Source organism: Lates calcarifer, linkage group LG3 (genome assembly GCF_001640805.2).
Source record: "Lates calcarifer isolate ASB-BC8 linkage group LG3, TLL_Latcal_v3, whole genome shotgun sequence".
NCBI classification, from domain to species: Eukaryota; Metazoa; Chordata; class Actinopteri; family Centropomidae; genus Lates; species Lates calcarifer.
The window spans coordinates 6,317,168-6,344,190 of record NC_066835.1 but is presented as its reverse complement, the minus strand read 5'-3'; the positions used below and the strand labels follow the sequence as shown (position 1 = coordinate 6,344,190).

The following is a 27,023-nucleotide window of genomic DNA, read 5'->3' as shown; positions in this document are numbered from 1 at the left end:
ACAAAATAGAGCAGAGAACGGAAATGATTTGTAAATAGTCCTATCTTCAACTTCAATGCTACTGGATCTTACTCTATTTTCCCAATGCAGAACAACATACTTATGCCATTGGTTTTGTTATGTTCCAGTATTTGACATATGGTTTCTCCTATGGAGTATTTATCTAGGACACACTGTAACTGTTCTGAATGACCTTGAATGACCTTAGTATCTATATTTTCATAAACCACTGCCAGATTTATTAAGGTTTCACTCCTCCTTCACAAATAAAGAGGTTTCAGGGATCAGTGAATAAAAATAAGTACTGTATATTTACGTAAATGTTGTGCCTTAGAACAATTATGAAGTGCATATAATTTACTTAAGTATCTCCACTTTATTCTACACTATAATTACTCAAGCTATAGTTGCTAGTTAGTTTGCAGATAAAGACTTTACATGCAAAACATACAATCATCTCATCAGATATGCTTTTCCAAAATAGTTAAACCTCATCCTGCTCACATGTCAGTGACTTAGTTATAATAAACTAACAAACACTGGCAGCTATTTCTAGTATTTTGCCCACCCCATTTATATCATTGACGGTAAAGCTAAATAACATAAAGTGACAGAGAATTCTTATATCTAATTTTACCACATGTTAAATGTAGGGAAGTCTGTGAGTATAAGAGTAAGACTGTATACAAGGTTCCTGTGAACAGAAGCTCACACACGTCGTGAACCAGAGAATGAGAGGGCAGCTCCTCTTCAACAATGTACTTAGATTCAAATTTGAAAATTGAAGTTCTATCTTCACTTTTTGGACAAATCCTTCAACCCTGTGACAGGAAAAGATGTAGGAAAAGAGCAGACATTTTGTCTGTAGATTAATTTTGTCTGAACACAATCATCAAGAAACAAAAGGCTTGTGCAAAGGAACTGTTCATTAATGAGGAACAACAACACGAAAACAGATTGTTGCTGACATAACATAATAACTTTAGTGAGTAATGCAGGCCTGAAAAAAAGAAACTGTCAATTAACCACACCCACAAAGTCGTGATGAGGAAGATTTTAAAAAAAGAATGACTGTCTAACACACTTCACAGTGTCTAACACTATGGATACTTTCTTTCCTGACTCTTACTGTCACTTTTTTCTTATGTTTACCCTTGTAGAGAAATACTGAATTGATTCAAAGTGCTTTGAGAACCATATATATATATACATATATATATATATATATATATATAGGGATGAAATTCCCTGTTATGGATGTATGTGGAGGGAGAGAGAGAGCTGTATTTGTTGTAATGTAATTGTTCATTTGTAACTGTAAAAAAATGAGTTATAAATTCTCTTCAGTGTTTTATTGGTGCTGGGGTGTTAGGGGATTTCCTATAGAAACTCTTGAGTTTCAGGTTTTGAAACTGATCACAGAGGTTTCCCGTGAATCAAAATACCAACTGAGACATTCTGAGTCCTTATGTCAGACACAAGATCAAAACTCAAGCAGAAAATAGAAATTATAAAGAAATATTTTTCTTTTAAAGCCTCAGTTGTATTAATTTCTATCACTATTAATTTCTATCACGAGGAGGCATGTTATCAGCTTCTAAAAGTATATAATTTCCACTGCTGAAAGAGGTGTGTTATCAGTTTTATAAGTACAGTTGTTGAAATACAGTTCCTGTTGTTCATCATAAGCCAACCTTTATGATATAGAACTCATATAATACTAAGAAATGTTCTTATATGCACAATTTAAAGTCAGTAAAGCAAAATTTGTGAAGGTCATTTAAAATTATTTTTGTTGTAGTTCTCATCTGGTACTGCATGTCTGTTTGCAGTAGAGATTCATTAAGATTCAAACCCTGAGTCAAAAAAGAAAGTGAAAAAAGAGAAGCACCCTCCCACATCACCTACTGAATAAACATTTCCGGGGAGAACTCTTCTTACTCATAGTGTGAGTAAGAGAAAGAGAGGGCAATTTTGCTCCTACCCTCTTCAATTATGTATTTGGACTCAAATTTGAAAATTGAAGTTATATCTTCACTTTTTGGAAAAACCCTACAACTTTATGACCACACACATGGGAAAACTGTTGATGTTTTGTCTGTTGCTGATTTTTTTTATAACACCATCATCAGGAAAAGACAGGCTTATGTGGAGGAGTTTTTCATCAATGAGGAACAATTTTTTGACCCACAATTTGACTTCGACTTCTCTAATCTCTCTGACTCTTCTGAGTGCAGGAGAGGTGATGAGCTGTATGAGCGTCCAAAAGGGTGGTACCGCATGGCATTAAAGGTTGGCGGTAAATATCCAGATGGAGACACCTGGTTGGGCACTGGTGGATGGAGGAATCACTCTGTACCTGGAGAATGGCCTGTTTCCTATCATGGAACAAGTTTAGATGGAGCCAAAGGCATCATCAGGACTCACTACAAAGCAGGAAATGGTCAAGTGTATGGAAGAGGAATCTACTCAACACCTGACATACACGTTGCTGAGAAAGAGCAATTCGCCAAGACCTTCACATCGAAGACAACAGGGAAAAGTTACAAAGTGATCCTGCAAAATCGCATCAATCCTAAAAAGAGAATGATTTGCTGGACATCAGACTACTGGCTCATCCGTGTTGATGAAGGAACATCTGACAAGGAGGAGAGACAGATAGTCGAGAGCTCTATTCGGCCTTACGGCATTCTGATCAAGGAAATAAATCAGGTCAGTTTTTGGTCTCAGGTTGTAATTTTGAACTGTATTAACAAAAACAAGCTAAATACTTGGCGGAGGTGAACAGTAATTGTAGAATAATGATTAAAGTGTAACCAAACCTTTCAATTAAAATCTCATCAACCAATAAATCAGCACCAAAAATGAAAGTTAATGTGATGGTCAGTTAATTAGTCTGTACTGATTTATAATTCAATATATAGCTATGATTGACAGACACTGTAAGAGTCACATCTCTCACAGTATCTGTCAATGCTGCACAAAAAACTATGCAATAACTCACTGAAATGAACTCCTTCCTGTTTGTATGTTGTTATTTGTTTACTTGTTTCTGGATATAAATAAATTAAATTTTATAACCTGGTTCAAGAACAAAAATGACACCTAGAACTCATCCCATTTCTGCCCCCTCTAACTCAGTTTTCACACCTTTTTCATTCTCTCTTTTTTGTCTGAATACAGCAGCGGCTCAATTCATTGAGTATGCAACAAGGTGGTTCCCCAACTCAGAAACTCCACTTCAGAGGTCATCCCCACCACCAGTCGACATTGGTCCATCAACTTCCTCTCCATTCTTCTGTACGCAACCCCAGATCCGTCGTTCATCCTTCATCCCACTCCCTTCATCCCCATCAACCATCCCTCCAGACCCTCAATCTATCACTCCTACATCGTCACCCGCCCACCTCGATCTATACTTTTTAATAAGGTTGTCTAAATCCATATCTTTATTGGTGTGGTCTTTGTCAACGTTCTTGACTACAGTGTTTTATCAGTGCTGGGCTATAATATGAACATAAAAGTTATAACAAGCACTTTTGTTTATATAATTTGTTAGTCAAGTAATATTAACAATAATAACAACAAGTGAGTAAAGGAAAACTGAAGAGAACTGTAAAAAAAAAAATAGAGTTCTAAATTCTCTTCAGTATTTTATTGGTATTGGGCGATTTCCTTAAGAAACTCTTCACCAGGTTTCAAGTTAAGTTTCAAGTTTTGAAACTGATCACAGAGGTTTCCTGTGAAACCTGGGCTACATGTAACTACACAAAACAAAAGTTACCAATAGTACTTGTTTCTTCAGATTTGTAGAATACCAGCTGCATCTACATGCATACATTTTAACAATTTAATGCATATTTGAAAGGTTGTGTCATATCCACATACAATAACTCAGGCTAGCTTGGTTCTTACACCTGACAAACATGCTTGTGAAGAGTTCAAATGTGTTATTGTATAAATAAAGACTGTAAATGCCCTCTGCTACAGTGTATTTGTACTGCAGGGGGTTGTTGGAGGGGAGCTGTTGGAGAGGAGTGGGCAGGCAGGGGTTACCAAGTTTCAGTGCGAGGTTTTGCTCAGAGGCCATAGATCCTCTGACAAATACGCTAACTGCTCAGAGCTGCCTCTGTAAGATTTATCACATGGCTGCAAATAGCTAGTCATTAGACAATTAACAGCAAACAGAAACTTCATAACGACGCTAAACATGAAATGATTATCTGTGACACATGTTTGGAGTGGGGAAATTATGGAAAAGACTGGAAAGGAATGTGTGTGTGTGTGTGTGTGTGTGTGTGTGTGTGTGTGTGTGTGTTTAAGTGTGAAAAAAGAAAGCAAGGACCTCTCTGGGGAACTCTAAGTGTATTTACTGCTGGTGGAAATTATGGAGAGCATGTGTGCAGCTCCAATTGGAGAAATGAGTGAGCTGCCTAGGTTAAAGGCTCAATGTATGACAGCATGACCTCAGCTCCAAAATGCCTACACTTTTTTCACTGCTATATCTCTACTGTTATGATCATATCCTAATTTACTATTTTAATGTTATTATCATTAATGCAGCTCAACTGCTAAATACAGCATGGTATGTCATTTTAAAAAGCTCCCTGCAGTGCAGAGTACATTACAGTACAGAGAGATAGAGGAGTAGGATGGACAGAAACAGGAAGGGAGTGTGCCAGGGAGACTAAGAATAAGCATCAGTGAGGGAGAGATAGAGAATATAAAGAGAGAAGGAGGAGTGATGATGTGAGAACAGCAAAGAGAAATTGCTGTAGAGAGAGGGTTGTTCTGTCCAGGAACAAAACTTCCCAAACTAAGCAAATAAACATCCACAGTTAATAAACACTCAGAAGATAAAAAAAACAAAAATTGTACTGGAACAAATTAAGACTGTTTTGTACTCAGGACAGTTTCTCTCTTACTGCCACAACGTGGAATCAGACTAACCTTCCGCATTTTCTTCAGCTTTCTAAATTGTTGATTATTATATATGTCATGCTCTTTTCCTTTCCTCTTTACTGTCAGTCTTCATACTTGTAATAATGTATCTGATTATGGTCATCAGAAAGAGAGAGAGAGACACAAACAGACAGACAGACAGAGAGAGAGAGAGAGAGAGAGAGAGAGAGAGAGAGGCAGTACCTCTTAATATGTAGTTCTGGTAGTTCTGGTCAGCTTCTGCTCCCACTTTGATGAGACACGTCAGACCTTCAGCCATTACAAACTCATGGACCAGATCTTTGTCATCCTGAAGAATAGAGTTAATAATTATAATGAATAAGCTGATACAATATACAGTGGCTACACACAAATGAAAGCCACAAAAAAACTCCTCCTGAAACTCATAGCAGCATTCTCCTTTCTCACCACATGATGGCAGTAATGTGCAGGATTAGGATCTAAGTTAAAAGAACCCACCCCTCCCCTTCATGGCAGCTGATACACACACTCCACATGTCAACAACCATATTTTTCACAGTTGCTTTTTAATATAGCTTCTCTTATAACAAAAACAAAACTAAATGGAAGATGAAAACACTTGTCTTACCAAATGCAAGGGACACCCAAACTAATCCTTCAGACAGTGCTCAAAGTTCAGATATCTTATGTGTGGCTTTTATCTCATTCAAAAGCACAGGCACTGACATGGCTTTTTGGGGTGTTAGTGAGGGTGAAAATTGTGATCATGACAGCAGCACTTGGATGCAGAAGTAGTTTGAACAGCTTGAAAGTTTTGAAAGTTCTCACATCACTGTTTTATTTGCTGAACCATGTGTTATTATATCTGAGTGCTTTTGTGTGTGTGTGTGCTCCAGAAAAAGCCCTTGGTGTTTTAAGTAGCTGGCTCCTCTCATTTTAAAATAAAGATTCACACACAAATACAAACACCCCCACACACACACACAGACCTACACGTACCCACACAGATACACACACACAGGGAGAGAGAGAAATGCCACGTTGATGGAGATCCCTGTCATCATGGAAGCACACAGTGGCCACAATAACCGACTGTATTCTGCAACAACAAACTGACTGTAATTGCATGTGAAATATGTGTATATGTGTGTGTGTGTGTTACCTGAAAAATTTGCTTTAGAGAGAACAGTGCCCTTCTTAAGTCACGTCCATTGGAGTTATACAGTCTTTCTGCAGAGACAGAGAGACATAGAAGAGGTTATTTGTCTGTAATTCAACAAACATAGCATATTAGGGTGATGCAACCAAGTATGAAAAGTAATAAAAGACGTTAGGCAATCTTTTGGACACAATGCACACCTTTCATCTCTCACCAGGCTTCATATGTTTCATCCTGATGACTAGATCAATAAAACTTGTTAGTGAAATGAGTCTCAGCTGTGCAGAAGTTGCACAATAGTTTAAGATGCGAGAGGAACACTGCGAGTTGATGGAACCAATCACGCCGCCCGGCTCTGATCACCTGAGGCAGGCACTTCATCACACACTTTCACCGCGTCCTCACTTGCAGAGCAACACGTGCATGGTCTCTCTCACACGCACGCACACACACCCACACGTTGCAGTAGTGATTAGAGCTGTTTTGGAATGTTAATGAGCTGCTGGCCGGACTTCAACGGTGAGGTATTCAGGTCACGACACGGAAAGCACTCAGAACCAATGGCTCTTATACCATCACACTGATATTTAGCCTTCATATTTCTATTCTTGAACACAAAGACATTATTAATATACCTATGTAATATTTCTACAGTGCCGTAAAATGTTTACTGTGACCCATGTGAACTATATTAGGTACAGTATTTTTTATCTCCTACACAGTCGCATCACTATAATAATCCTTTTTTAATGCGTTTCTCCAATGTTTATAGCACTACAATCAAATTCTATGGTGTGTCCTTACGTTAATATTGTCACCATCACTACAGTCAAGCTATATTATCATACTACAGCTTCCTCTTTCATCTGTCTCTTAAGGTGTATGTTTATGTGTCTACATGTATGCACAAGTGTTGACAAAATGAAATAAATAATAAGAATTTTAAGATAAATAAAAAAGAAAACTCTATGATCACTCTGAGGATGCAGTTTGTGTTGTTCTAGATTTTACTCTACACTCACAGCATCCTTTTAATTTTATCCACTCCCAGTATACGCAAATATTTGTATCTGCATATTATACAGCACTTGTATTTGCTGACCCCCATAATGATCAGACAACAGAAATAATTTTCCTAAGTGCCTTGCGTTAAGCTCAAAGTCTGTTTAGTTGGATGTCCATATTGTCCATTTGTATGTATGAACAGTTGTGCATTTAGCTGTGTGTCAGCAGGGGGTTTGGGAACCTGTGTGTTTAAATCCTGAGTTTGCGTGTTGATGACAAATCCTTCCAGTCCATCAGGAGGGACGCGGCTGGTTGAATGAGTGCGGAGGTGAGTGCAGGGAAGGACAGCAATCACACCCCTTTATGTGGCCAGACATGGGCTAGCCTGGCCTACGGAGCCAGCCAGTCTATCCTGCTGTCTTGAGCTCAGCGGTAACCGTCGCTAAGCTAGGCAAGGCTAACCCAAGGCCAGGGTCAAAATCATTATCATTCCGCACACAGACAAAGAATTACAGGCTTGTCTGTCTCTCCATCTGCAGGACCCTAATTCTGTGAGATCAGCAATAGAATTCATGAAATACATCTGTGATAGTTTACAGCAGAGATAATCAAATCATCAAACTCATCAAATCATCCAAATTATTAGTGTTAAGAGGCAATACAAAACGTGTGGGGAAAAAGTAACTCTAAACTCACCAAAAGAGTAAAGAATATAGTGGGAGGAATAGAGAGGAAAGAACATTTAAGCAAAGGAAGAAGGTGACCACAGAGTACAGGCCAGTGTCTGAGGAAAGAAGGCCAGCTTTTTGTAATCAAGGCAGAGGGGACAATTGAGAAAGTCGGTAATTCCCCTTCCAAAAATACACAATGTACACACTGTACATGTCTCTACCACGTCAATGGTGTAAAATGTTGATTTTTAACCTTTTCTGAGCTGGTCCAGCTGACTGAAAAGATGCATAGTTTTTGGTAAAGGCAAAGAGATTTCTAATGTTTGAGTGTTTGTGTGGCTTTACATTTACTGTGTCACACTACTTTAAGCACCCATCATTGATATTTCTAAATGTATGTATTTGACAGAGGTTATTTTGGCATAATCACTACCTGGGAACAGAAAGGTTTTTATTTCGGTATCTGAGATCATCTGAGATCAACCTTCAAAATAAGGACAAGCCCATTTCATTCCATTAGCTAAAACAATGATGTGCCACAGTCATATATGTGAACCTTCATATGGAATAATGCTATTTTTCTTAAACACAGTAGAACATGCCAGGCTGGCAGGTGCCATGACCTGCATCCAATTTGAAAAATGACAACAGACTCCAAACTGTGGCTCAGCTATAACTCTTCTCTTCAAATGGCCTGTTTGGACTGATTTCCTCGCTCTCGTTTCCCTGGAAATCAAGTGGCCACTTAATGAGGCAGGGAACACTCAACGTCTGGCCCCTGAGTGTCAGTGGTTTGTTCAGACGATCATGTGTAGTGTTTGTGTTCTTCATCAGGCCATGAGCAAGGGCTGTCAGAGTAACCTTTACCAAAATGTCTGCTGTCCATCAGGGGCATGTCAACAGCAGTGATAAGACATAAACTTGGCTTGATTCATGCTGGTGTACCACTGTTTTCCTTTTTCATTCTTGCAGTTACTGTCCTTGAGAGACAATGAGAGAGTTCTTGACGTATGTTTTGTTGTATTGTATTAAATTACTTCAATTTATAAAGATGTTTTTTGAGGTGCAGAGTTGAACCAATAGCCTCACAGTCATGCCAACATTAATGTTGTCATGGCAATAACCTGTGATTACCTTATAGTTGCTAATAAAGTCTTGTCAACATAATTACCCCTCTGCTCCAGTGTGAACAGAGTTTGACATGCTAAATAATCAACCAACCATTTTCCCATTGGCACAAAGGGCTCCAGCTGTCTCAACACAAGAGTGATGGTGCATTCAAGCTGGAAGTAATTCAAACAACTCTCACCTTCAACCTCCATGCTAAGCAGCTTGGCCTAACGACACCGTGCCTGCATCTCTCTAAAGGAAAACTGAAATAGCAGAAAAACACATACTAGGAAGATAACACATCTTAATTAGATGCCCTCCACTGGCCTAAGAGACAGAGCAGTAGGAATAGATGAAGAGGAACGAGAGGAAGAAACAGCAAAAGGATGGTTTTTGAAGGGACGTTTTGTCTGTCCACGTGTCTTTTACTGGTCATTCTCCATTTTTCCTGGCTCTGAGTTTTATTATTGTCACAAGAAAAGCTGAAACACTCACTGGGATGTGTCATTGTGGCTTGTGCATGTGCTTGTACCCAGAGTGAATGTGTGTGTGCATGCGTGCGATCGTGTGCACGAGCCCATGTGTAAGGCAGTGCCTGTGTTTGCTGAGTGCAGACAGACAGATGAAGGAAAGACAGAAAGGCACATTTCATTTATAGGTTCGCTTGGAGTTTTACTGTTTTGTTTTGGAGGACTCTCAGTTCTTGTCCACACTGTTTTACCATGACCTCACATGTACTGCAATGTGTCAGACTTAACGACTCATTTAGCCTCATATTCCATCTTAAAATCTTAATTTTCTTAAAGCAAGGGGAAAAACCTGCCAGCAGAAAGACTAATTTCCACTTGTCTCTGATGTAGTCACTTCTGTTTATAACTTTCTGATTCAATTTAACTTAATTGAAACAAAACTCTTGGCTCCATATTCCTTTAATGATGTTGAACAATGCACAAAACCTATAAATGCTCTGAGATGTGAACTTAGTTTACACTCTTATAGGGTTTAGCACATCATTAACACCAATATGAGGATCCAACAGAATCATTATATCTATTGTGTATCATCCACAGTTCAATTCATTTCAATTAATATTCAAATTCTTTCCAGAAAAATATAATTCTAATGCTCAGTTATGGGTAAAAACACCTGTTAAAACAACTTTATATAGTATGAGCAATAAATTAACAGAATTTAGCAAAGAAATGCAATAGAAGAGTCTGTATGTGCATTAGCGCACATGTGCATGTGTGTGTGTGTGGGAGTGTCCTCTGTGGTGAAACAGGGATTCCCCCAGTGCCGAGGCTGTCTGCTAAGTCGCACAGGAGTGGTCAGATCCCTCCTTCTCCTCCTGCCATAATGAGATTAGTGCTGTGACCCTTCAGCTTTGACTAATCCCTCAACATTTACTGCACCATCTACACATCTCCAAACAGAAAAACACACAGGCCCACTCAGGCTACACCAGGCCTAATCCACATCAATTATACTCAGAACAGTACTGTAATTTTGTTGTACTACTAAGTGCAAAATCAGAGACTGAGTGACTGAGTGTAGTCTAATACTGCTTAGTTAGTTAGTAAAAGCAGCAACAATCTACTACTACTACTATGCAAAAACAAACCTCGAGAATCACAGCACATCTCATAATCTCATTTTATAATTCTATCTTAATATGGAGAGGTGGTGTCAAAAGCTTCTGTGACTCAGACTCACTGAACAGCTGTACAGAGATGTTCCCTTCTAAAGTTTCTGAGTAAGCCTCATCCCTCTAACCAATCAAAGAAGGCCAAAGTCAGGGGTAGGAGCTCAATCAGAACACAAACTTGCTTCTGGTCTACTATTCCCCTCACACCTAGGCTTCAAGCTAGTATTAGCTGCTGGAAAAGGTCACCATGACTGACTCACGGGCTAGCAAGCTCCCGATTTCTGTATCAGCTGAGACATTGTAAACAGATGGATATAGATGAAAAGACTTAGTTTGTGTTTGTTGGGGAAATATCATCTGGCTGTAAGACATGAAGCCATGGAATCGACTTAACAGTGTGTGGTCTTCTCTTTTATTCAGTCTGTTCCTGCAAGATAGCTAATGCTAACTAACAGCTGTCTTCAGACATCAAGCTGATGTCAATACAAACAGTGCAGATTAATTAGTTTTGGTGGAGTATAAAGAAAATACATGCAGGCAAACCAACACTACAGATAAAAAAGTGTTACATCTCTACCCACAATATGGAAATCTGTACTTTATGTTGTTTGATTAGAGGGAGTTATTTTAGAGTGACACATCTTTATTAGGCCACAAGATATTTACAGATAAGCACACACTGAGGTCAAACAAGGGTAATATTTTTCAGGATGGTACAACTGTCTGTGGGTCAGGCAAGAGAGAGGGGCGGGTCACAGCTGGTGGCCTTGTATTTAAGCCCAGTTATAACCGCTGACTCGTGTTTCTGGAGGATTTCGTTGCACCCCTCTAAAAAAGCCCCCACGCGGCTGTCTGGGCCAATCAGTCAGTTAGCTTTCAAACTGGGTCTTCAGTGGGATCTAAAATAAAGAAGTGAGAGAAGCATGAGGTGTAATGGCACGTTGGACAGCTTGGTTTAATCCCAGGAAGTCTTTCCCTCTCTGTGCTGGTATCACGCTAAATATAGGATGGATAGGGTATCAAGCATACTGTAACAACCGTAGATATTGGGTTCAATCTTTGTTCAGGTCATGCAGTGCACTGTGTGTGTGCTGCCCTGTAGACTTTAAGTTCAGTCAAAGATGTAATATTCCCCTGTAAGGATTTGCATTTCATGTCAGTACCCATGTGCAAAGGTACCATTTGGGTGGTATTCCCTTCTTGTGAGCACATATCTGTGGAGCGCCATTGTCCATTAATCTGTAGTTAAAAGAATAAATACTCTATCAATCTGTCATAAGCTGATATAGTTTGGACAATAATGCATGATTTCAGTCTCATGTCAAGTGAAGTGAAAAGGAAAAGTTGGCAGGCAGCAAAGGTCAGACTGCTGAGGACAACTTGGTTATTTTGCGACTGTCTATTTTTTGTCTGTTGGTCTTGGCCTACAGTATGAGTACTGGAGGCTGCTGATGGTACAGATGACGATAGAGGCCCCATGAGCTCAGTGTGTGTGTGTTTGTGTGAGAGAGAGAGAGAGGGAAAGAGAGAAAGAAAGGGAGAGTGAGACCTCCAAGGTTTCACTGTGGGATTCATGAGATTTAAAGAATGGCGACGGACCTAGACAGAGATTACACTAGGCTCAGCAGTGACACACACACGTACGCACACGCGCATGTACACACATCCCACAGGCAGATACAGTACAACACTAGGCCTAAAGGCAAACGTACTGTGAATGGAAACACTTGGGAGTAAATGAAAACAAACTTTTATATGATTCCCATAAATCTATCCCTGTAGAAACAAATAGCTGCTATATTTTATAGTTAACACACTGATATATAGACATACAAAATACCTACTTACACACTATCACACACACACACACACACACACACACACACACACACACACACACACACACACACACAAATACACTGAAACATCTCCAGACTGTAACCTTGAACCCTGATGAGGGACATCAGCTGAGAAAGAAGCTCAGAAGCAGATGTCTTCAGGAAGGAAACTTACTGCCACATAAACACATGCAAGCACATAAAAATACACACACACACCCCAACACACACACACACACACACCCTGAGACCAGAACGTGCCCTGTGCCCTTTACATGCCCCTGGCACCTCTGATGTAGTTCACAAACACACACACACACACAGGAATAGTTACCCACAACACAAACACAAATATACCCAGCTTTTCTTACAGGCACCCTGTGTTACTACGGTGATGACAGGCCTGAGCCCAGTAGGCAGCTACAGTACTGCTCTACAGTATATTCTCACACTCATAAACACACACAGACTTCTTTAGTTACTGTACTGTATCCACAGTGAATACAATTTATATACTCAAATCAATATTTCTATTCTGTTATATTTTATAAATAGCCAGTTAGCTTAGCTTAGCATAAAACAGAGGGAAACAGCTAGCCTGGCTAAAGCTCACTAAATAATATGATAATAATATGACATGGGCAGCAGGAAATTACTGCAGGCAACCAAGAAAAAGTCTGGCACATAACTCCCATTAAAACCACAACAAGTCGTGTTTACAATTTTGAATTGCGAATTAAACAAATATATGTTAATTAGTGAGTCTTACCGTACAATAGAGCCAGGCTAGCTGTTTCCCCCTTATTCCAGTCTTTATGGTATGCTAAGCTAAGCAGCTACTGGCTGAGGATTTGCATTTTGATATGAAATTAATCATAATGACATTGTGCATAATGACATAATGACATCATGCCAACAAAGTCTGTAACTATATTTCCCAAAATGTCAAACAATTCCTTTAATTGCAGAAATTCTGCCAAACTGATGTGATGTTGTGGAATGTTTTTTGGTATTACTTTTAAATTCCTTTCTTTGAACTGTTGGATGGTGCTGACATAATGTTCTGTACATCACAGTTGCATTTTATCTCTGGCAGTGCATTCTTATAAAGTGTGACCTGATTTTCTGCAGCGTGCAGCCAGAAACAAAAGTTGATTGTTGGGAAATATCATGGTGTTCAATCCCACATTCAACTGTGCACGTGTAAAACAAGTGCTCAGTGTTTTCCCTTGCCCCCCCCACCCTCCTCATTCTGTCTCCACTCACTCTCTGTCTTGCTCACTTCTCACGCTCAATGTTGGTGTCACTGTTAATTGACTGAATTCACTGGGCATGTTGTGCAGCGACAGACCATGCCAGAAAATTTGAGGACTCATAAGAGATAGATGGAGAGAGAGAGAGGGAGACAAAGAGTAAGATATATATATGTACAAAGGAATTACATGTGTACATGAGGAGAGTCCTCTTCCCGTCTAGCGGCTTTATACAGTGTGCATGTCTTACCAGCACACATCTATTTACATTTTGCAAAAGCTTTATACACCTATTCAGTCTCAGATTGGAAGTGTTGTCCCTCACATTGAGTACTGATGTAATATCATGTAATGATGTTGACAAGTCAAATCAGATTTCAGTAAAACCACTAATTTGTGGGTTTTGAAAATGTACTTTGGCTTTTTTTTTTTCATAAACAGTCAATCCAAATAAATCGACTGGATTGAGTTTATAGAAAAAGGGAGCCCAACAAATAAAAGAGAGGAAGAGAGGCATAAAAGACACAGAGAGGCACAGATAGAGTGAGAAAGACAAACACAGTATAAACAGACAGAGAAACCAGAGCAGGACTAACAGCAGCCAGAGCGAGCAAACAGAGAGGATATTGGAGGACATGTGCTGCTCACTGAGTGGATGAGCTGAGTGAAATCTCGCTCTGAGTCATACCACACTTGCCTGATATTATACTCCTCCCTTGTTTCCGTGTGTGTGTCTGAGTCTCCTGAATACAGCGGACATAATGAAGCTACTGTATAAAGGGGTTATAACATTGTTAGATGTTTTCACAAATGAGACCATATCAGACTTAATTAATTTTTGAGACAATTTTCTCTCTCTTTGTGTTGTGCCTACAGTTTGGGTACTGGACACTGCTTCTGGTAAACATGATGATAGAGGGTCCCTCAACTAAGTATGTGTGTGTGTGTGTGTGTGTGTGTGCGTGTGAGAGAGTGGGGGGGTAAAAAGGTGCATATTATAGTATAGAGGCACCACGGAGTACTGTATGATATTGTTAATAGAAAACAGTAGCTGTAACCGCACCACCTTGGCATAACTTTCTTCTCCTCACCTGTAAGTCAGCGGACCACAGAGCTATGACATAACTTGTGGAGCTGATTGCCAACTGCTGCTGCTCTGTCTGGCAGGTGCATTTCCTCCTTGCTTTGTTTTTCCCTTGTGTTTCCTTCCCTAAGTGATTTACCATTTCCCTGGAAATCATCCCTCTCCCCGTCTGTCTCTCCACACATTCCCTAAACCCATCATCTCTAAAAACCCCATGGCTGGATAAGATGCCAAGCCCGCAGATTCCCCAGTGTGTGTTCTGGATGTTTAGCTTGTGGTACTTGTAATGTTTTATTACATTATGTAATAGTTTCAAAATGATTAAAACAGATGAGCCAGAGGTTTGTGCAGGCACAACTGGGTGCATATATGAAGAGGCCCAGACATAACACTCAGACGCGTGCACAGCCATACACACACACACACACATGTAGTGATATATATTTCTTACTTTCTTCCAAGAACACAGAGGTTTGGAGAAAAAACCCAAACAGCAGTGTGCTCTGCCACAGCACAACAGTCGGACTGCTGATGTCTGTTGGCATAACCAGAGCCCTGGGAAAACCCTGCCACATCCACAGAGAGCACAACACTGTAACATATAGACAAGAGCCACTACACCACAGCAGCTGATCACAGTGCCAGTAGAGACACACAGCTACAACATGCAACAGGATTACACGGCAAAACCATAAAAGCCAGAAATAATCACATCGTAGTTTTACTGCATAATGTGGAGACTGAGAGCTGAGCATAATGTCCAGTATGCATAGTTGTTATTGCTATCTGTTTATGGATAACTGCAACAGAAATTGAGGGTCCCCCTCTCCTACATGATCTACTACTAAACTTTAAGAAAACAAGACAAGTTATTTACAGTTAAGACACATTTCAAAGAACACTAGTAGGAATGTAGAACAGCTGCAGGATAGATGCATGTTACGGGCATGTTATTCCACCACTTCTTCTGCTCTACACCTCCATCCCTAATGCCTCATCAGCCCATCTCTCCATCTCCCACAGCAGAAAGCAAGGTATGACTCATGTGGGTGCAATGCTCTCAGTTGCTCCTCAGGGTCTCAGCTGCTGGTGAGGGTAGAGGGGAAACTATTTGAATGATTTCCCTCTTTCTCTCTGTGAAACACGGATGAAAGGAGAAGAGGGTGTTCTGTATTCTGAACCCATAACTGCTGACTTGAGGTGATGCTGGGATAGTGAAAACAAAATACGGACACATAACCATAATCATATCATAATATCATGGCTGTGCATACCTAAAAAAGAGGGCAGAGTGACAGGCCAAAACATGGTCAAAGACCACACAAACAATTCATGAGCATAGGAAAATGTCTCACACACGTGACACCATAAAGCACAACTGCTTGAGCAAAAACCACAGGTGTCTGTGAGAACAAAGAGTCGTGAACAGTAAGTGAAGCTGAGTGAAGTAAATATAGATTTAGAGAGTAAATCATTCAGGCCAGGAAAAGAAAGAAATGCACAGGGTTAACAACAGGAGTGGAGTGTGTTTGTTTGAAATTAGTTAAGAGATGTTAGGAAACAGAAATGGGGACAAATGGACATTATAGATGAAAAGAAAAGAGGATGAAGGGGAAATGATGCCAGATTGAATAGTAGTTAGAGCATGTTGGCTAAGGGTTGCACAGATAATATAGGTCGGCGTGTCAGCAAAAACCATGTAACGTGTCTGGAGTTTTACCACTGCACAGCCACAGATGTCCAGCTGTATACCACTGCCCTCCTCCCAGCTTACCCATTACCCATTAAGCATTATCTGCCTGTCACACCATGCCATTACCAGGCCTTATCTCCCACAGCGGGGGGACACCAGCACAGTAAATCGCTGTTAGAACCAGCTGCAGTCATCTCTTTCCACAGCATCTCAAGGCCATGCTGCTGTCACTACCACTGCATCCCCGCTGGTAAAGCAACATCAAGTAGTGACTACTGCTTTGTCACTGGAGACCACCATGTCAGTAAGCTCATATTTACAGAGATTTTGGTTTGAGCAACTCTCATTGAGAGATTTGATTCCATCAAATCCTCAAAATACCTCTTAACAGTGTATAAACACAGCTACTATAAACCCTTGTTTGAACTTAAGTGAGTGAAATAAAAGTGGTGTGAGGACAGACATATTTTGGGAATTATGAATCCCGAGCTGAAAGGGAAAGTTGAGAATAAACAGGTTGACAGACAAGTAAGGAAAAGCAGACAGATGCAATAACATCTTCAACCCCATTTTCAACAAGATGCTAATTTGTTATGTAACAACACCACCAGAGAAAATCAAAGAGAATCAACCTTTACTCCACCTTAACCTCCAGCCCCCGCCTCTCCTTTACAATACTGCAGGGGGTGATTAGAGGTGGATAATTGGGGCGCAGAAATCCAGCAGTATAGAAGCCAAATTTTTCGAAAAAGGGCTAAATTCCAGAGCTCGGTGCCAAGGGATTGAACAGGCTCCAAAACACATGCAAGGTCTTTTGTTCTGCTCTCCAGTTCTTTTGTTTCACCTGCTGTACCACTCATTACAGGGAGCTTTACCTGTCAGATAGCATAGCTTCTCTATATTTGATCACTTAAACTGTATTTAATTACTGCATATCCCTTCACTTCAGGAGAGGCTGGGAAATGAGGCCACATGGGAAGCAAAAGCTTTGGGAATCTGAAAACAGTCTGTCAAGTAATGTGCAGTTTAAACAGTGTACAAATGAGAAAATTACAGTTTGTACTCAGCCAGTACAGCACAGGGTTTTATCATGTAACTTAAAAGTTTTTTCTAACTTGGTGTTGAATTCATTAATTAGTCTTGTCTTGTATTTTATTTTATATGTTGGGTGTAGAGTAGATATATCATGTAATGAAGGTCATAAAAACACAAAAAAATCAACCAACCAACACTGCTATGACCAATTTTTGTACTAACAACGATCCATATGACTATAGTTGTGCGTTCAAGTATTTGTTCCTATGAACGTATAGAGAGAGAATGTTCCCCTCATCTCTATGCAGCAACATTTAGTTAATTGTATTGGTTTTCCCTCCCACAACTTTGTGGCTCACTCTCACCACTTTCATAGTGTCATTTTGGCCACAGGAGGCAGCTGTTTTCAGAAAAACAACTCTAAAAATGGACAGAAAGACAAGGCTAGTGACTCCCTGGTGAACATAGTGGAACATTTATCAGCTAAAGAACCTTATACTTCAGGAGCTGGCAAAGTCCAAGAGAGAGCTAAAAAGAGGGTGAATATTGGACTTGGCCTTATATCTTCTGGATGTGTAAATAGGTGAATCAGTGTCTCTAATGCATAATTTCTCCATCACAAAGTTCATTTATAAACCGTATAAACTGTAACGCGTCCCACTGAGTAAATATCTTTGTCACAGTTCTTTCAAAAACACAAATTTAAGGGTATGTCATGACAGTATATTTTAGTATGGTGAAAAATGAATATTGCCAATATACTGTTATCAGTTGTCATCTTAGAAATCAATCATACTGTTTTAAGTGACCCTTTGACATTTCCTCTAGTGCTATCAACCATACTACCAACAGCTGAGATCCACACTCCTGTTCTCAAGAGGATAACCCCTTTCCGTTTGTTTTGACAGTTTGCTATAGCTTTACCAATTTTATGGTAACCAATTTTATGGTAAAGCTATAGCTGGTATGATTGTCATGGTTGCTGTTTTTATATCTATTACATATTGTGACTAGCCACATAATAACAGTGAACAAATTCACAAGACAGATTGATTGCTCTGACACTTTCATACTGTAGGATGTAGGAGTACTGATGCCTCTAGGTACCACTGATAAACATCTAGTCTTGTTACATAAAACTCTTGCTTAATGTAGTTCTTGAAAAAAATAATCTGACAGTGGTATACCAAAGGGTAATGTTCAAATCATTTCAATTGTCCTCTGTCTCCCTTTTTTGCACCTCTCTCTTCCTGTAACTCTCTCATTTAGTGAGCAGAGGTTCAGCACTGTGCTGCCTTCCTCACATGTTTCTGTGCTGTCAACACTTTCTAAAGATAACACCTCCACTTCACCCCCACCCCTGAACCACCTCGCTGCAGCCGTTAGCCATGATCCACAACAACTCTGCTGTGACAGAAGAGGCTAAAATTAACCCTTAAACAAGGGGTTCTGATTGGCACTTTGACAGGACACCAGACCAACTGAGAGAAAGGGTGTTAATGTGGGAGAGAGGGCTCACAAGTAGATTTTGAGAGACAAAAGAACAAATGGAATTGAAGAGGCTTATTCAACTTATTCAACCTAAAGCTGAGGACTTCCAGGACACCCACCCTGCATTGAAAAAAAAGATAAATTCCTAAATTCCTATAAAATTGACCCCAATTTCTCCGTGGGGGTCATGTAGTGAGTGCTGAGAAAACCTGGATCATTAACGTGCCACAAAAACCTCTCCAGTGCAGACACATTGCCTGCAGAGTAAGTGCTTACACCAGCAGACAAAGTCATTATTTTGCTGACCATAGGCAATGTGTCCTCCTTTTCACTTATAACAGAAAAAATCATTAACTCACACACATAATCACACCCTTACTCACATATGCAGGGATCCCAGAGCATCTTAATCCCAAGTTGGCAAGTGTGCATGTAATATGATCTCTCCATTAGCAGTGGTGCCAAGAAATGCCAAGGAGAGCTATGTTTCTCATACAGTTTGACTCATTTTCTCAACCTTGTGGCTTCCAAAGAAGCTCAATGGATGACTGAGAAGGGTCAGAAACCTTAAGATTTCCTCATATTTGACCTTAATACAATCAAATCCTGATCTTTACTGACCAAAACTGAAAGCTGATGAAGCCAGTAAGATTAGGAATATCTGTAAGGAATTGATCCTTTCCTGCATTTTAATCACGAAAACTAAACACGAAGCGTCATGTGGCATGATCAGCAATCCATACACTTAATTCAAACACACAGTCCTACTATACTAACCAACTACTTGTGAGTGACAGAGACTGCATTTTACAAGCAATCTGTACCCTTGATTGTGACAGACTTTTGATTTAGTGGATAGTGTGCTGACCACTACTCAGGCGATTTGAAGGTCAAGGCCTTGAAGGATTACAGGGCGTTAAACAGCTAGATGAGGGGAAGGCTGAACTGACTTGCTGAAGCAGCACTGAAATGAGTGTTGGATAATGGTCAGTAGATCTCTAAAGTGAATGGATCGCTCAGAATCGCTCATGCTTTAATGCAGCCGAATTACAACCTGCCACTCTAGAATATCAACTCCAGTCAGGATCTGGTCACTGCCCCAGCATCTGTGCCATGCTGAATGCAATCTGGATTGCGGTCGATATAGTGAGCAAACTCTATCATTAAGCTTTGGCACTTGGCAAAATTCAAATTCAAAGGGAATGCATCTCATATGGTAACGATGCAGCTTTTTTTTCCAATGAAAAGAAATGCTCTAATAAAAAGCTGTTTTTTTAAAATAAGCCTGAAAGAGACATGCAAATATAGCTCAGCATTGGTTTTCTTCAAACCAAGATGAGCCATGGGAAGATCCCTCATAAGAGCTTGTGTGTGTGAGTGGGTGTGTGTATTACATGTTCACAGGCGTGAGAGAAAGATTTAGCTTAGACCACTTCACACTCCATTTGCGCAGGCACAGTAGAGGATGACAAGCGAAATGATGAGAGATATAAGAGCAAATAAATGCAAACTGTTATTTATAGGAGTTTGCACATATAACTCTTAAAATGGAATGGAATGAGATCCTTTTGATTTTCACCAGAGCAGATCAACGTGATAATAGTTTAGAATCAGCTCTTATTTTTTTTTATCCTGTTTTTTATGTTATTACTGCACTATGAACATGTACCATGTGTAAAATCCCAAATTTAAAAATACATCATAAATTGAAAAATTGTTATTTTTCCTTCTGAATGTGTATGTTTTCTCTCTGAGTGACCTCTCTGACTGACCTTTCACCTCATCAAGTTCTCAACCAATCAGAGTCACTGATTCTAGGATCCAGATTTAGCACTGCTATCACTGGCATGGAGAATGTTGACCATGCAGACAAGTCATGGAGGAAAGGAGTGAGAACCACAGACCCAGAGCGGAGAAAGAAAAAGTGGGATGGTTTGAATGTATATCGGTAGTAAAGCGAATACATTACTAATCATATACCACAGAGGCCAAAATCATCCATGTGTTCTCAGTAATTATTTTTCTTAGGCCACTAATATAAACCCACAGTAGTGAATATAATGTGACAGCCCAAGTTGGCGAGTAAAATGATCTCAGAGTGAGAAAATGAATTTTTCTCACAGCTGTAAGCTGAATTATGAATCAGTTTAATGATGATGACAGTGCAAACATGCTGATGTTTGGGAGATATACTGTTTACCATGTTCACCACCATAGTTTATCATTGCCATGTTAGTCTGATTTGTTTCTGCTTCATTCCTGTTCCCATTTTCCTTAGTCTTTCCCAGTGCTTCTGCTGGCCTGTGTGTTATTTGACACTGTTTGTTATTCTTAAAGTATCTTCACTTCACCTAACTAGCTTTGTGTATTTGGGTCCTGAAATCCATTACAGTACAAACTAACCAAGAGTGAGGAGAACACATAGACTAAATACACGAAGGGGTCAAGGGAAATAGGTAACCGGTAAAACTGGGACAAGGCAGGCAACTCCAAAAGGTGAGAAACACACAAGGCCCAAACGTATCATGAAGTCACTACAATTGATTCTGAGGGGGACATAAATGTTTGTACCAAATATCATTGACTGACAGACCTACATCTCTATCTGAATATATCAGTGTGAAATCTCTACATATCTTTTTGTTTTTTGTTAATTTTCTTCACCCCCTAACTTTCAGTGAAACTCACACCTCCGTGTGTTTCTGCCTCCGTCCTCCTCTTCGTCATCACAGACTGAGAAGAGTCAAGGGTATCACACTATGAAGACTTCCACAGCCTCAGAAGCTGAGCTGTGATAACACAGTGCTACTGTGACAACACTTACAGGCACGTTTCTCTCTCTCAACGTGTAAAAGAGCCTGCTACATGTGTTTAACGCAATCACTGACTCTGATCTTAATACTGCATTGAATGTGGAAAAAAATCACACACCGGTTAAACCTGATTCTGAGCTGGAGGTCTCAGGCTTGACTCCACTGCATAAACCCCTGGACAGCCATCTAAACGTGTAGTACAAGGTATTCTCCTGCTTTGATTTGTCGAACTGTGCATGTGTGTGGGTCCAGGGAAAAACACGTGTTAAGTGCATATATAAACATGTCGCACAACACTCACCGATGCAGGCGTGTACACGGACGGTCAGCTGGGTCCGTAAAATAACACTGTGCTTCTTCCCTCTGGACCTAAGAGAAAGAATGAAGCAACAAAGAGAGAAGCAGACACAATTATTATTGATTCAAAACTATTTTTATGAAAGATGCTGAGTAAATTAAACAAAAAATTGAACTACACCCAAATCTAATGTTTCATTTCAGGAATCAAGTATAATTTTCTTGGTGCCCTGGCTTTGGTTTTTTGTAACTTTTGTCAAGAAAAATCTGATTTGTTATGATGGACCTTTTTCATGGTGCAAACCTGTTGGCATGATGGGAATGGTGAAGACAAATGGTGGCCTGCATTAGATTAGTGCCCCTATACTGATACACATCTGAGCCTTGAGGACAGACAGCAGAACTGCAGGAGCAGACACAACACACACATATACACATCTATACACTGCACACATTCATACACAGCATTTTTCCAGTGGGAAAACAAAGTGTGTGCACACAAACATGGAGGTAAAATATGATGGTATTTTGGGAACGAGTCAAACTCTCTCTCCTAACCTCAGCCCTTATCCTCAAATCTGTGGGGGCTAATCACTGACTTCCATCACTAACGTGCTGATAGCGTCCAACCCAAGCAGCTCCGATGACACACACTGCTGGAAGACTCTCGTTACGCCTAACATGAAGTAAGAATAAAATATAACATAAACCCAAACAAGAGAGCAGCTGGCCTCCTACTCCTTCTGTTAAGCTCCGTTATCAGCTTTGCTCGGAAATAGAGCAAAATGTTAACACGATCTGTTGAGATGCTGATAGGACAAATTCATCTTCTGTACCATTCTGATAATCTGTTGTGTGAGAAATACACTGCAGTGACAGTCAGAGAGCAGTGGGAGAAAAATTTGTCTTAAACTTGTAAACCCTAAGTGTGAGAGGATTTAACATTTTTTATTTATGGCTGTGGGGACAAAAAGGGGGGTGTTTGAGGTCCTAAAATCCTATCAGGTTGGATAACAAGTTGACATTAGTATCTAATCATGTCTCTTTAAATGCCTGCATCATAAACTACAGCAGTTTTCACCCATTTTTTCTCTTCACTTTCCCTCAGTGAATGCATACCATGAGCTGTCCTGTCACCAGAGGACTTTGTTTACTGTCAACTGCGGTGAGCAGTGTCCTGCCACACATTTTTGATGCGTGGGAACATAAATTCAGAGTGAAAATCAGTTTACACGAATGTGCTCCTTTTAAGACTCTGCCCATTTTTCAGTGAAAAGCAAGTTTCAGTTTTCAGTTCCAGTTTGTCAGTAAAAAGAAAGAGAAAAACATGCCTTATTTGCATTCTCCTATATATATATATATATATATATATATATATATATATATATATATATAAGCCATGATACCAATACACACACTAGGCAAAATTGCTCTTATTATTGTGAGATTAGAGAGTTATTTAATGTGACTATGTGACTAACACCTATAAATACAGCACAGTACCATAACAACTGCATCTAGTCTCAAAATTCACACCCACTACTTGGCGCGTTGTATGCATGCCTTTAAGATGTTATAGCAGCTGTCAAAATCTGCCTGATTTTATAGCACAAATAAAACATGTGGTGTGAGGATGAGATATGAAGTGTGTTTAGTTTGTTCATTTTTGACACTATATAAATAATGCTCGTCTAACAGAGGGAGGACAGGACAGGCTTAGTAAGAAGCATCCATCCTCAGCCTTTGTAATTTTTTTAGTCAAGATGGGATCAAACCCAACCCAGTGTGTGATTAATTTCCTACTGTCAGTACAGTATGACCTTAAAAGCCTCAGTTTGATAGGATGACAGACAGGGCCATCCAATCCAACCAGTTCCTCAAGATCTCAGCTACTTCAGAAACACAAACACATGCTTTTATTCATCTGTCCATCACCTGTCAAATGGCTCACAAGGCACACAACAAAGACACACACACACACACACTAACAAACAAATAAATGTACACATGGAAACAAGCACACACAAACAGAGACACACAGAACAACCAGGCTCAGTGGGTCTGCCATCACTTGTCATGCTGCCACCCCCAGTCCCCAAACAGCTCAACATACCACAACTTGTGCACTGTCACAGACTTACATACACAACCACTTAACAGCTAGCCTTCTCAGTGTCTTTGTCAGAGCTCTACATGACAATGTTTTGTGTATATAAAGGGCTTTTAGGTGACACAATGCTGCTAGTGTTGGAGGCAACAGCAGAGAACAAAGCAGACCTTTTAAGACATTTTATTTAGCTATTCATATTGTGAACTTAATAATTCCCCACTGATAAATGTTACTGTACCTAACTTGAATGTAAATGATGTTCACCTGTTTGTTTTACAGCTAATTAGCTAAAATTAAACACCTGGTCACCTAAGCTACAGTGGCTCATGTAACAGTTAGCTAGCAAATTTGTTGCTAAGCCAGTTAGGCAAAGTTAGCTGTAGTGGGCCCACTTGTTTGGTCTGTTAGCCTTGAATGGTTTGTTCATTTAAGTAGCTCTCTGGCTAGTTTCATATGAAAAGAAAAAAGAACTGTTGAGGCTAACCTTGCTAGTTTGAGGCTAGAATTGGTGTGGCTAGCCCTAGCATTTAAGATAAAGAAAACTGTAACTTCAGGGGACAATAGCATACTTTTGGAAACAAATTAAGGCTACATTATTTGATCTTTTTTTCAGTGACTTACTGTATCAACTCTTCAGTCACAACTTGCCTCTTCTCTCTTTCAAATGGTTCTCCCGGTGGAACTTTGTTGTTGAACTTTGTGGAAATTGTTGTAGCTAATATGTTAGCTTCATGTTTTCTCATGTTCTTGTACAAGGGAGGCAAGTCACCTACTGTATGCTGAGATAAAGACCACTTTCACTAATAATATTTAAAAGAGAATACAATTTTGATGTATTTTCAAAAATAACAGGGGAAATGGTAGACATGCTGCTGTGCTGCCAGGTGCAGAAAATCAAACTGATTAGACTGACTCTGTTTGGATGATTTATGGCAGACCCTGGGTCAGTTTGCTGTAGTACACTGACATACAGTACAGTTAACGTACAATTAAATTAAGTAGACTGGAAATCAGCTATGAATCATTTCACTATTGTGGAAATAAAGCTGAAACATGCAGAAATTATTGTTCATTCAGAGGTTTTCAGAATTATACAAAAAAAATATATATTATACAAATTTGTTTATTATCACTGACCTGCCAACCCTGAGGTGCATTTTACAAAGCAAATTCCAAACATTCACTAGTGTGACTACTGTTTCGACCACGATTTACTAAATTATTCACAAGACAAGATGCGTCATAATCTACAGTAGGTGGTTTAGCACTTCTGCTATACAATTTCCTGGGGGAAATTCTGAGCCCTAGTAACAGATTTCCATTTTCCACTTCTCCTGTTGATAGCCGGGATATTTGAGAGACTGAAAATGATTCACAGCAGCAACTGTAACAAAGCCGTCATGCTGTTTCCTCAGGCATCCAGAGCTGACAGGTTTGTGAACTGTGAAATCTTGTCACAAAGACGACCAGAATAACAATTATTATAAAAGTACAGTGGGAGAAGAGCTGTTGCTGTGGAAGGGAGGGCACATCTGTCTTGCTTTCCAGAGCGCTTCATACTTTCCGTGAACTTGTGCTTCCAAGAAATCCACATCCAGCAGCTTGTGATTCTTCCCATTTTATAAGAATGGGGAAACTCAGAAAAATGTGTGTGTGTATTTGAGGGCAAAAAAGCAACGGGGCTCGTCACTTTGTCTCAAATGATTAGTGATATTTTGATGGAAAAGAGTGAAAGTGTATGTGTGTTAGAGCGTGTGGTTGTGGCAGAGGGTATAGGATGTCAATCAGCCTCACCCTGTGTCGTCCTGCTGAAAGCCCTCCAGCTCGTCCCTTTGCTCAGCCAGAGAGGATTCCAGATCCAGATAGGTGCCATTGTGGGAAAGCTGAAGCGCACAGTCATCGAGCTGTGGACAGGAAGAAAGAAATCTTTTTAATATGACAGCTTTAATGAATGAAATGGACCTGAACTAAGATGCTGGGTTGGATTTAACTTAACCGAACAAAACTAAGAAAAGAAAGAAAATACTACAGCTAAAGTGGTCCCCACTTAATATCTATATTAGGGATGGAAAGTATGATTGAGAACTTGGACATACAGGATGGCATGTGAAATTTCCCTGGCAGTGATGTACGTATGAACCACCCACAGGAATGACATTGGTCTCTGGGCTGATTTTTTTATTTTTTTTATCGCTCACTCACTACGTCTTTCCACATTTCACACCCTTTTTTAAAACAATTTGAGCCTGTAAAATGAAGCCAGTTTACGGGGCAGGGGTTTGAATATGAGTGTGTACAGTGAGTGGTCCATGAAAAGGGGGAGTGAGCCATATGCGCTGTGGCTCTGTTTTCAGCATTACAAAGCTGTTAAGGGAATTAACTAGTAGAGACATAGCAATAAAGGCAGCAGAACATGAAACTAAAACCAGAGGGGAAAGCAGAGAAAGAAAGACAGATTTCAGTGCATTTAAATACCAGCTGTGAGGAATACGACTCTTAAATATTGTTCAAATTGTGTTTAATATGAAACTACAGCACATTTAAGTCTGTATGTTTTTGAAGGGAGCAATCACAGTCATCCCTACATACATAATTCACATGTGTACATTTCTGCACATGATAGATTGTGCTATGTTCCTGTTTTCCACCTCTCAGGAACAGACCAATCTTGCGCCCACACCATCTGCAAACGCATGATATAAGGTGACACTGCAGGGCAGCCTATGTCAGAACTGACCCACTATGCTGTGTAATGAGAAACCCTGCTGAGTTTGAGACCAGGTGCACAGCAATATATCTGCACACCACTGGCAATGATGTTTATGAGTACAGTCACAAGTTGATAGCAGGTGCAAGCTGCCATCTCAGAGACAGTTTATAAAAAGTAACTACATCA

At 39.9% G+C, this 27,023-nt stretch overlaps 3 protein-coding genes across 6 annotated transcripts in view; 2 read left to right on the top strand and 1 right to left on the bottom strand.

Moving 5' to 3' along the window:
* LOC108900388 (sodium-dependent neutral amino acid transporter B(0)AT1) overlaps positions 1–27,023 on the top strand; it is a 244,075-nt gene that overhangs the window by 198,316 nt on the left and 18,736 nt on the right. The gene's annotated exons all lie outside the window — the stretch shown is intronic.
* fhod3a (formin homology 2 domain containing 3a) overlaps positions 1–27,023 on the bottom strand; it is a 52,653-nt gene that overhangs the window by 20,618 nt on the left and 5,012 nt on the right. For all 3 annotated transcript variants that reach the window (XM_051065629.1, XM_018701424.2, XM_051065627.1), the window contains exons 2-5: positions 25,922–26,031; positions 22,022–22,089; positions 6,086–6,153; positions 5,146–5,251 (exon numbers count right to left, since the gene is read on the bottom strand). In XM_051065629.1, coding sequence (XP_050921586.1) covers positions 5,146–5,251; positions 6,086–6,153; positions 22,022–22,089; positions 25,922–26,031 — 352 coding nt within the window. The remainder of the gene's footprint in view (positions 1–5,145; positions 5,252–6,085; positions 6,154–22,021; positions 22,090–25,921; positions 26,032–27,023) is intronic.
* On the top strand, positions 1,935–3,984 carry LOC127139076 (uncharacterized). Its single transcript, XM_051065717.1, has 2 exons — positions 1,935–2,712; positions 3,184–3,984. Exons 1-2 carry the CDS (start codon positions 1,996–1,998, stop codon positions 3,424–3,426), a joined length of 960 nt encoding a protein of 319 aa, XP_050921674.1. The 5' UTR covers positions 1,935–1,995; the 3' UTR covers positions 3,427–3,984.

What these genes read in the sequence shown, in the direction of transcription:
- LOC127139076 (XM_051065717.1), top strand. Translation starts at nt 1,996, where the DNA reads ATGTATTTGGACTCAAATTTGAAAATTGAAGTTATATCTTCACTTTTT. An exon ending in TGATCAAGGAAATAAATCAG is followed by an intron (nt 2,713 to 3,183) that starts GTCAGTTTTTGG and finishes GTCTGAATACAG; the next exon opens with CAGCGGCTCAATTCATTGAG.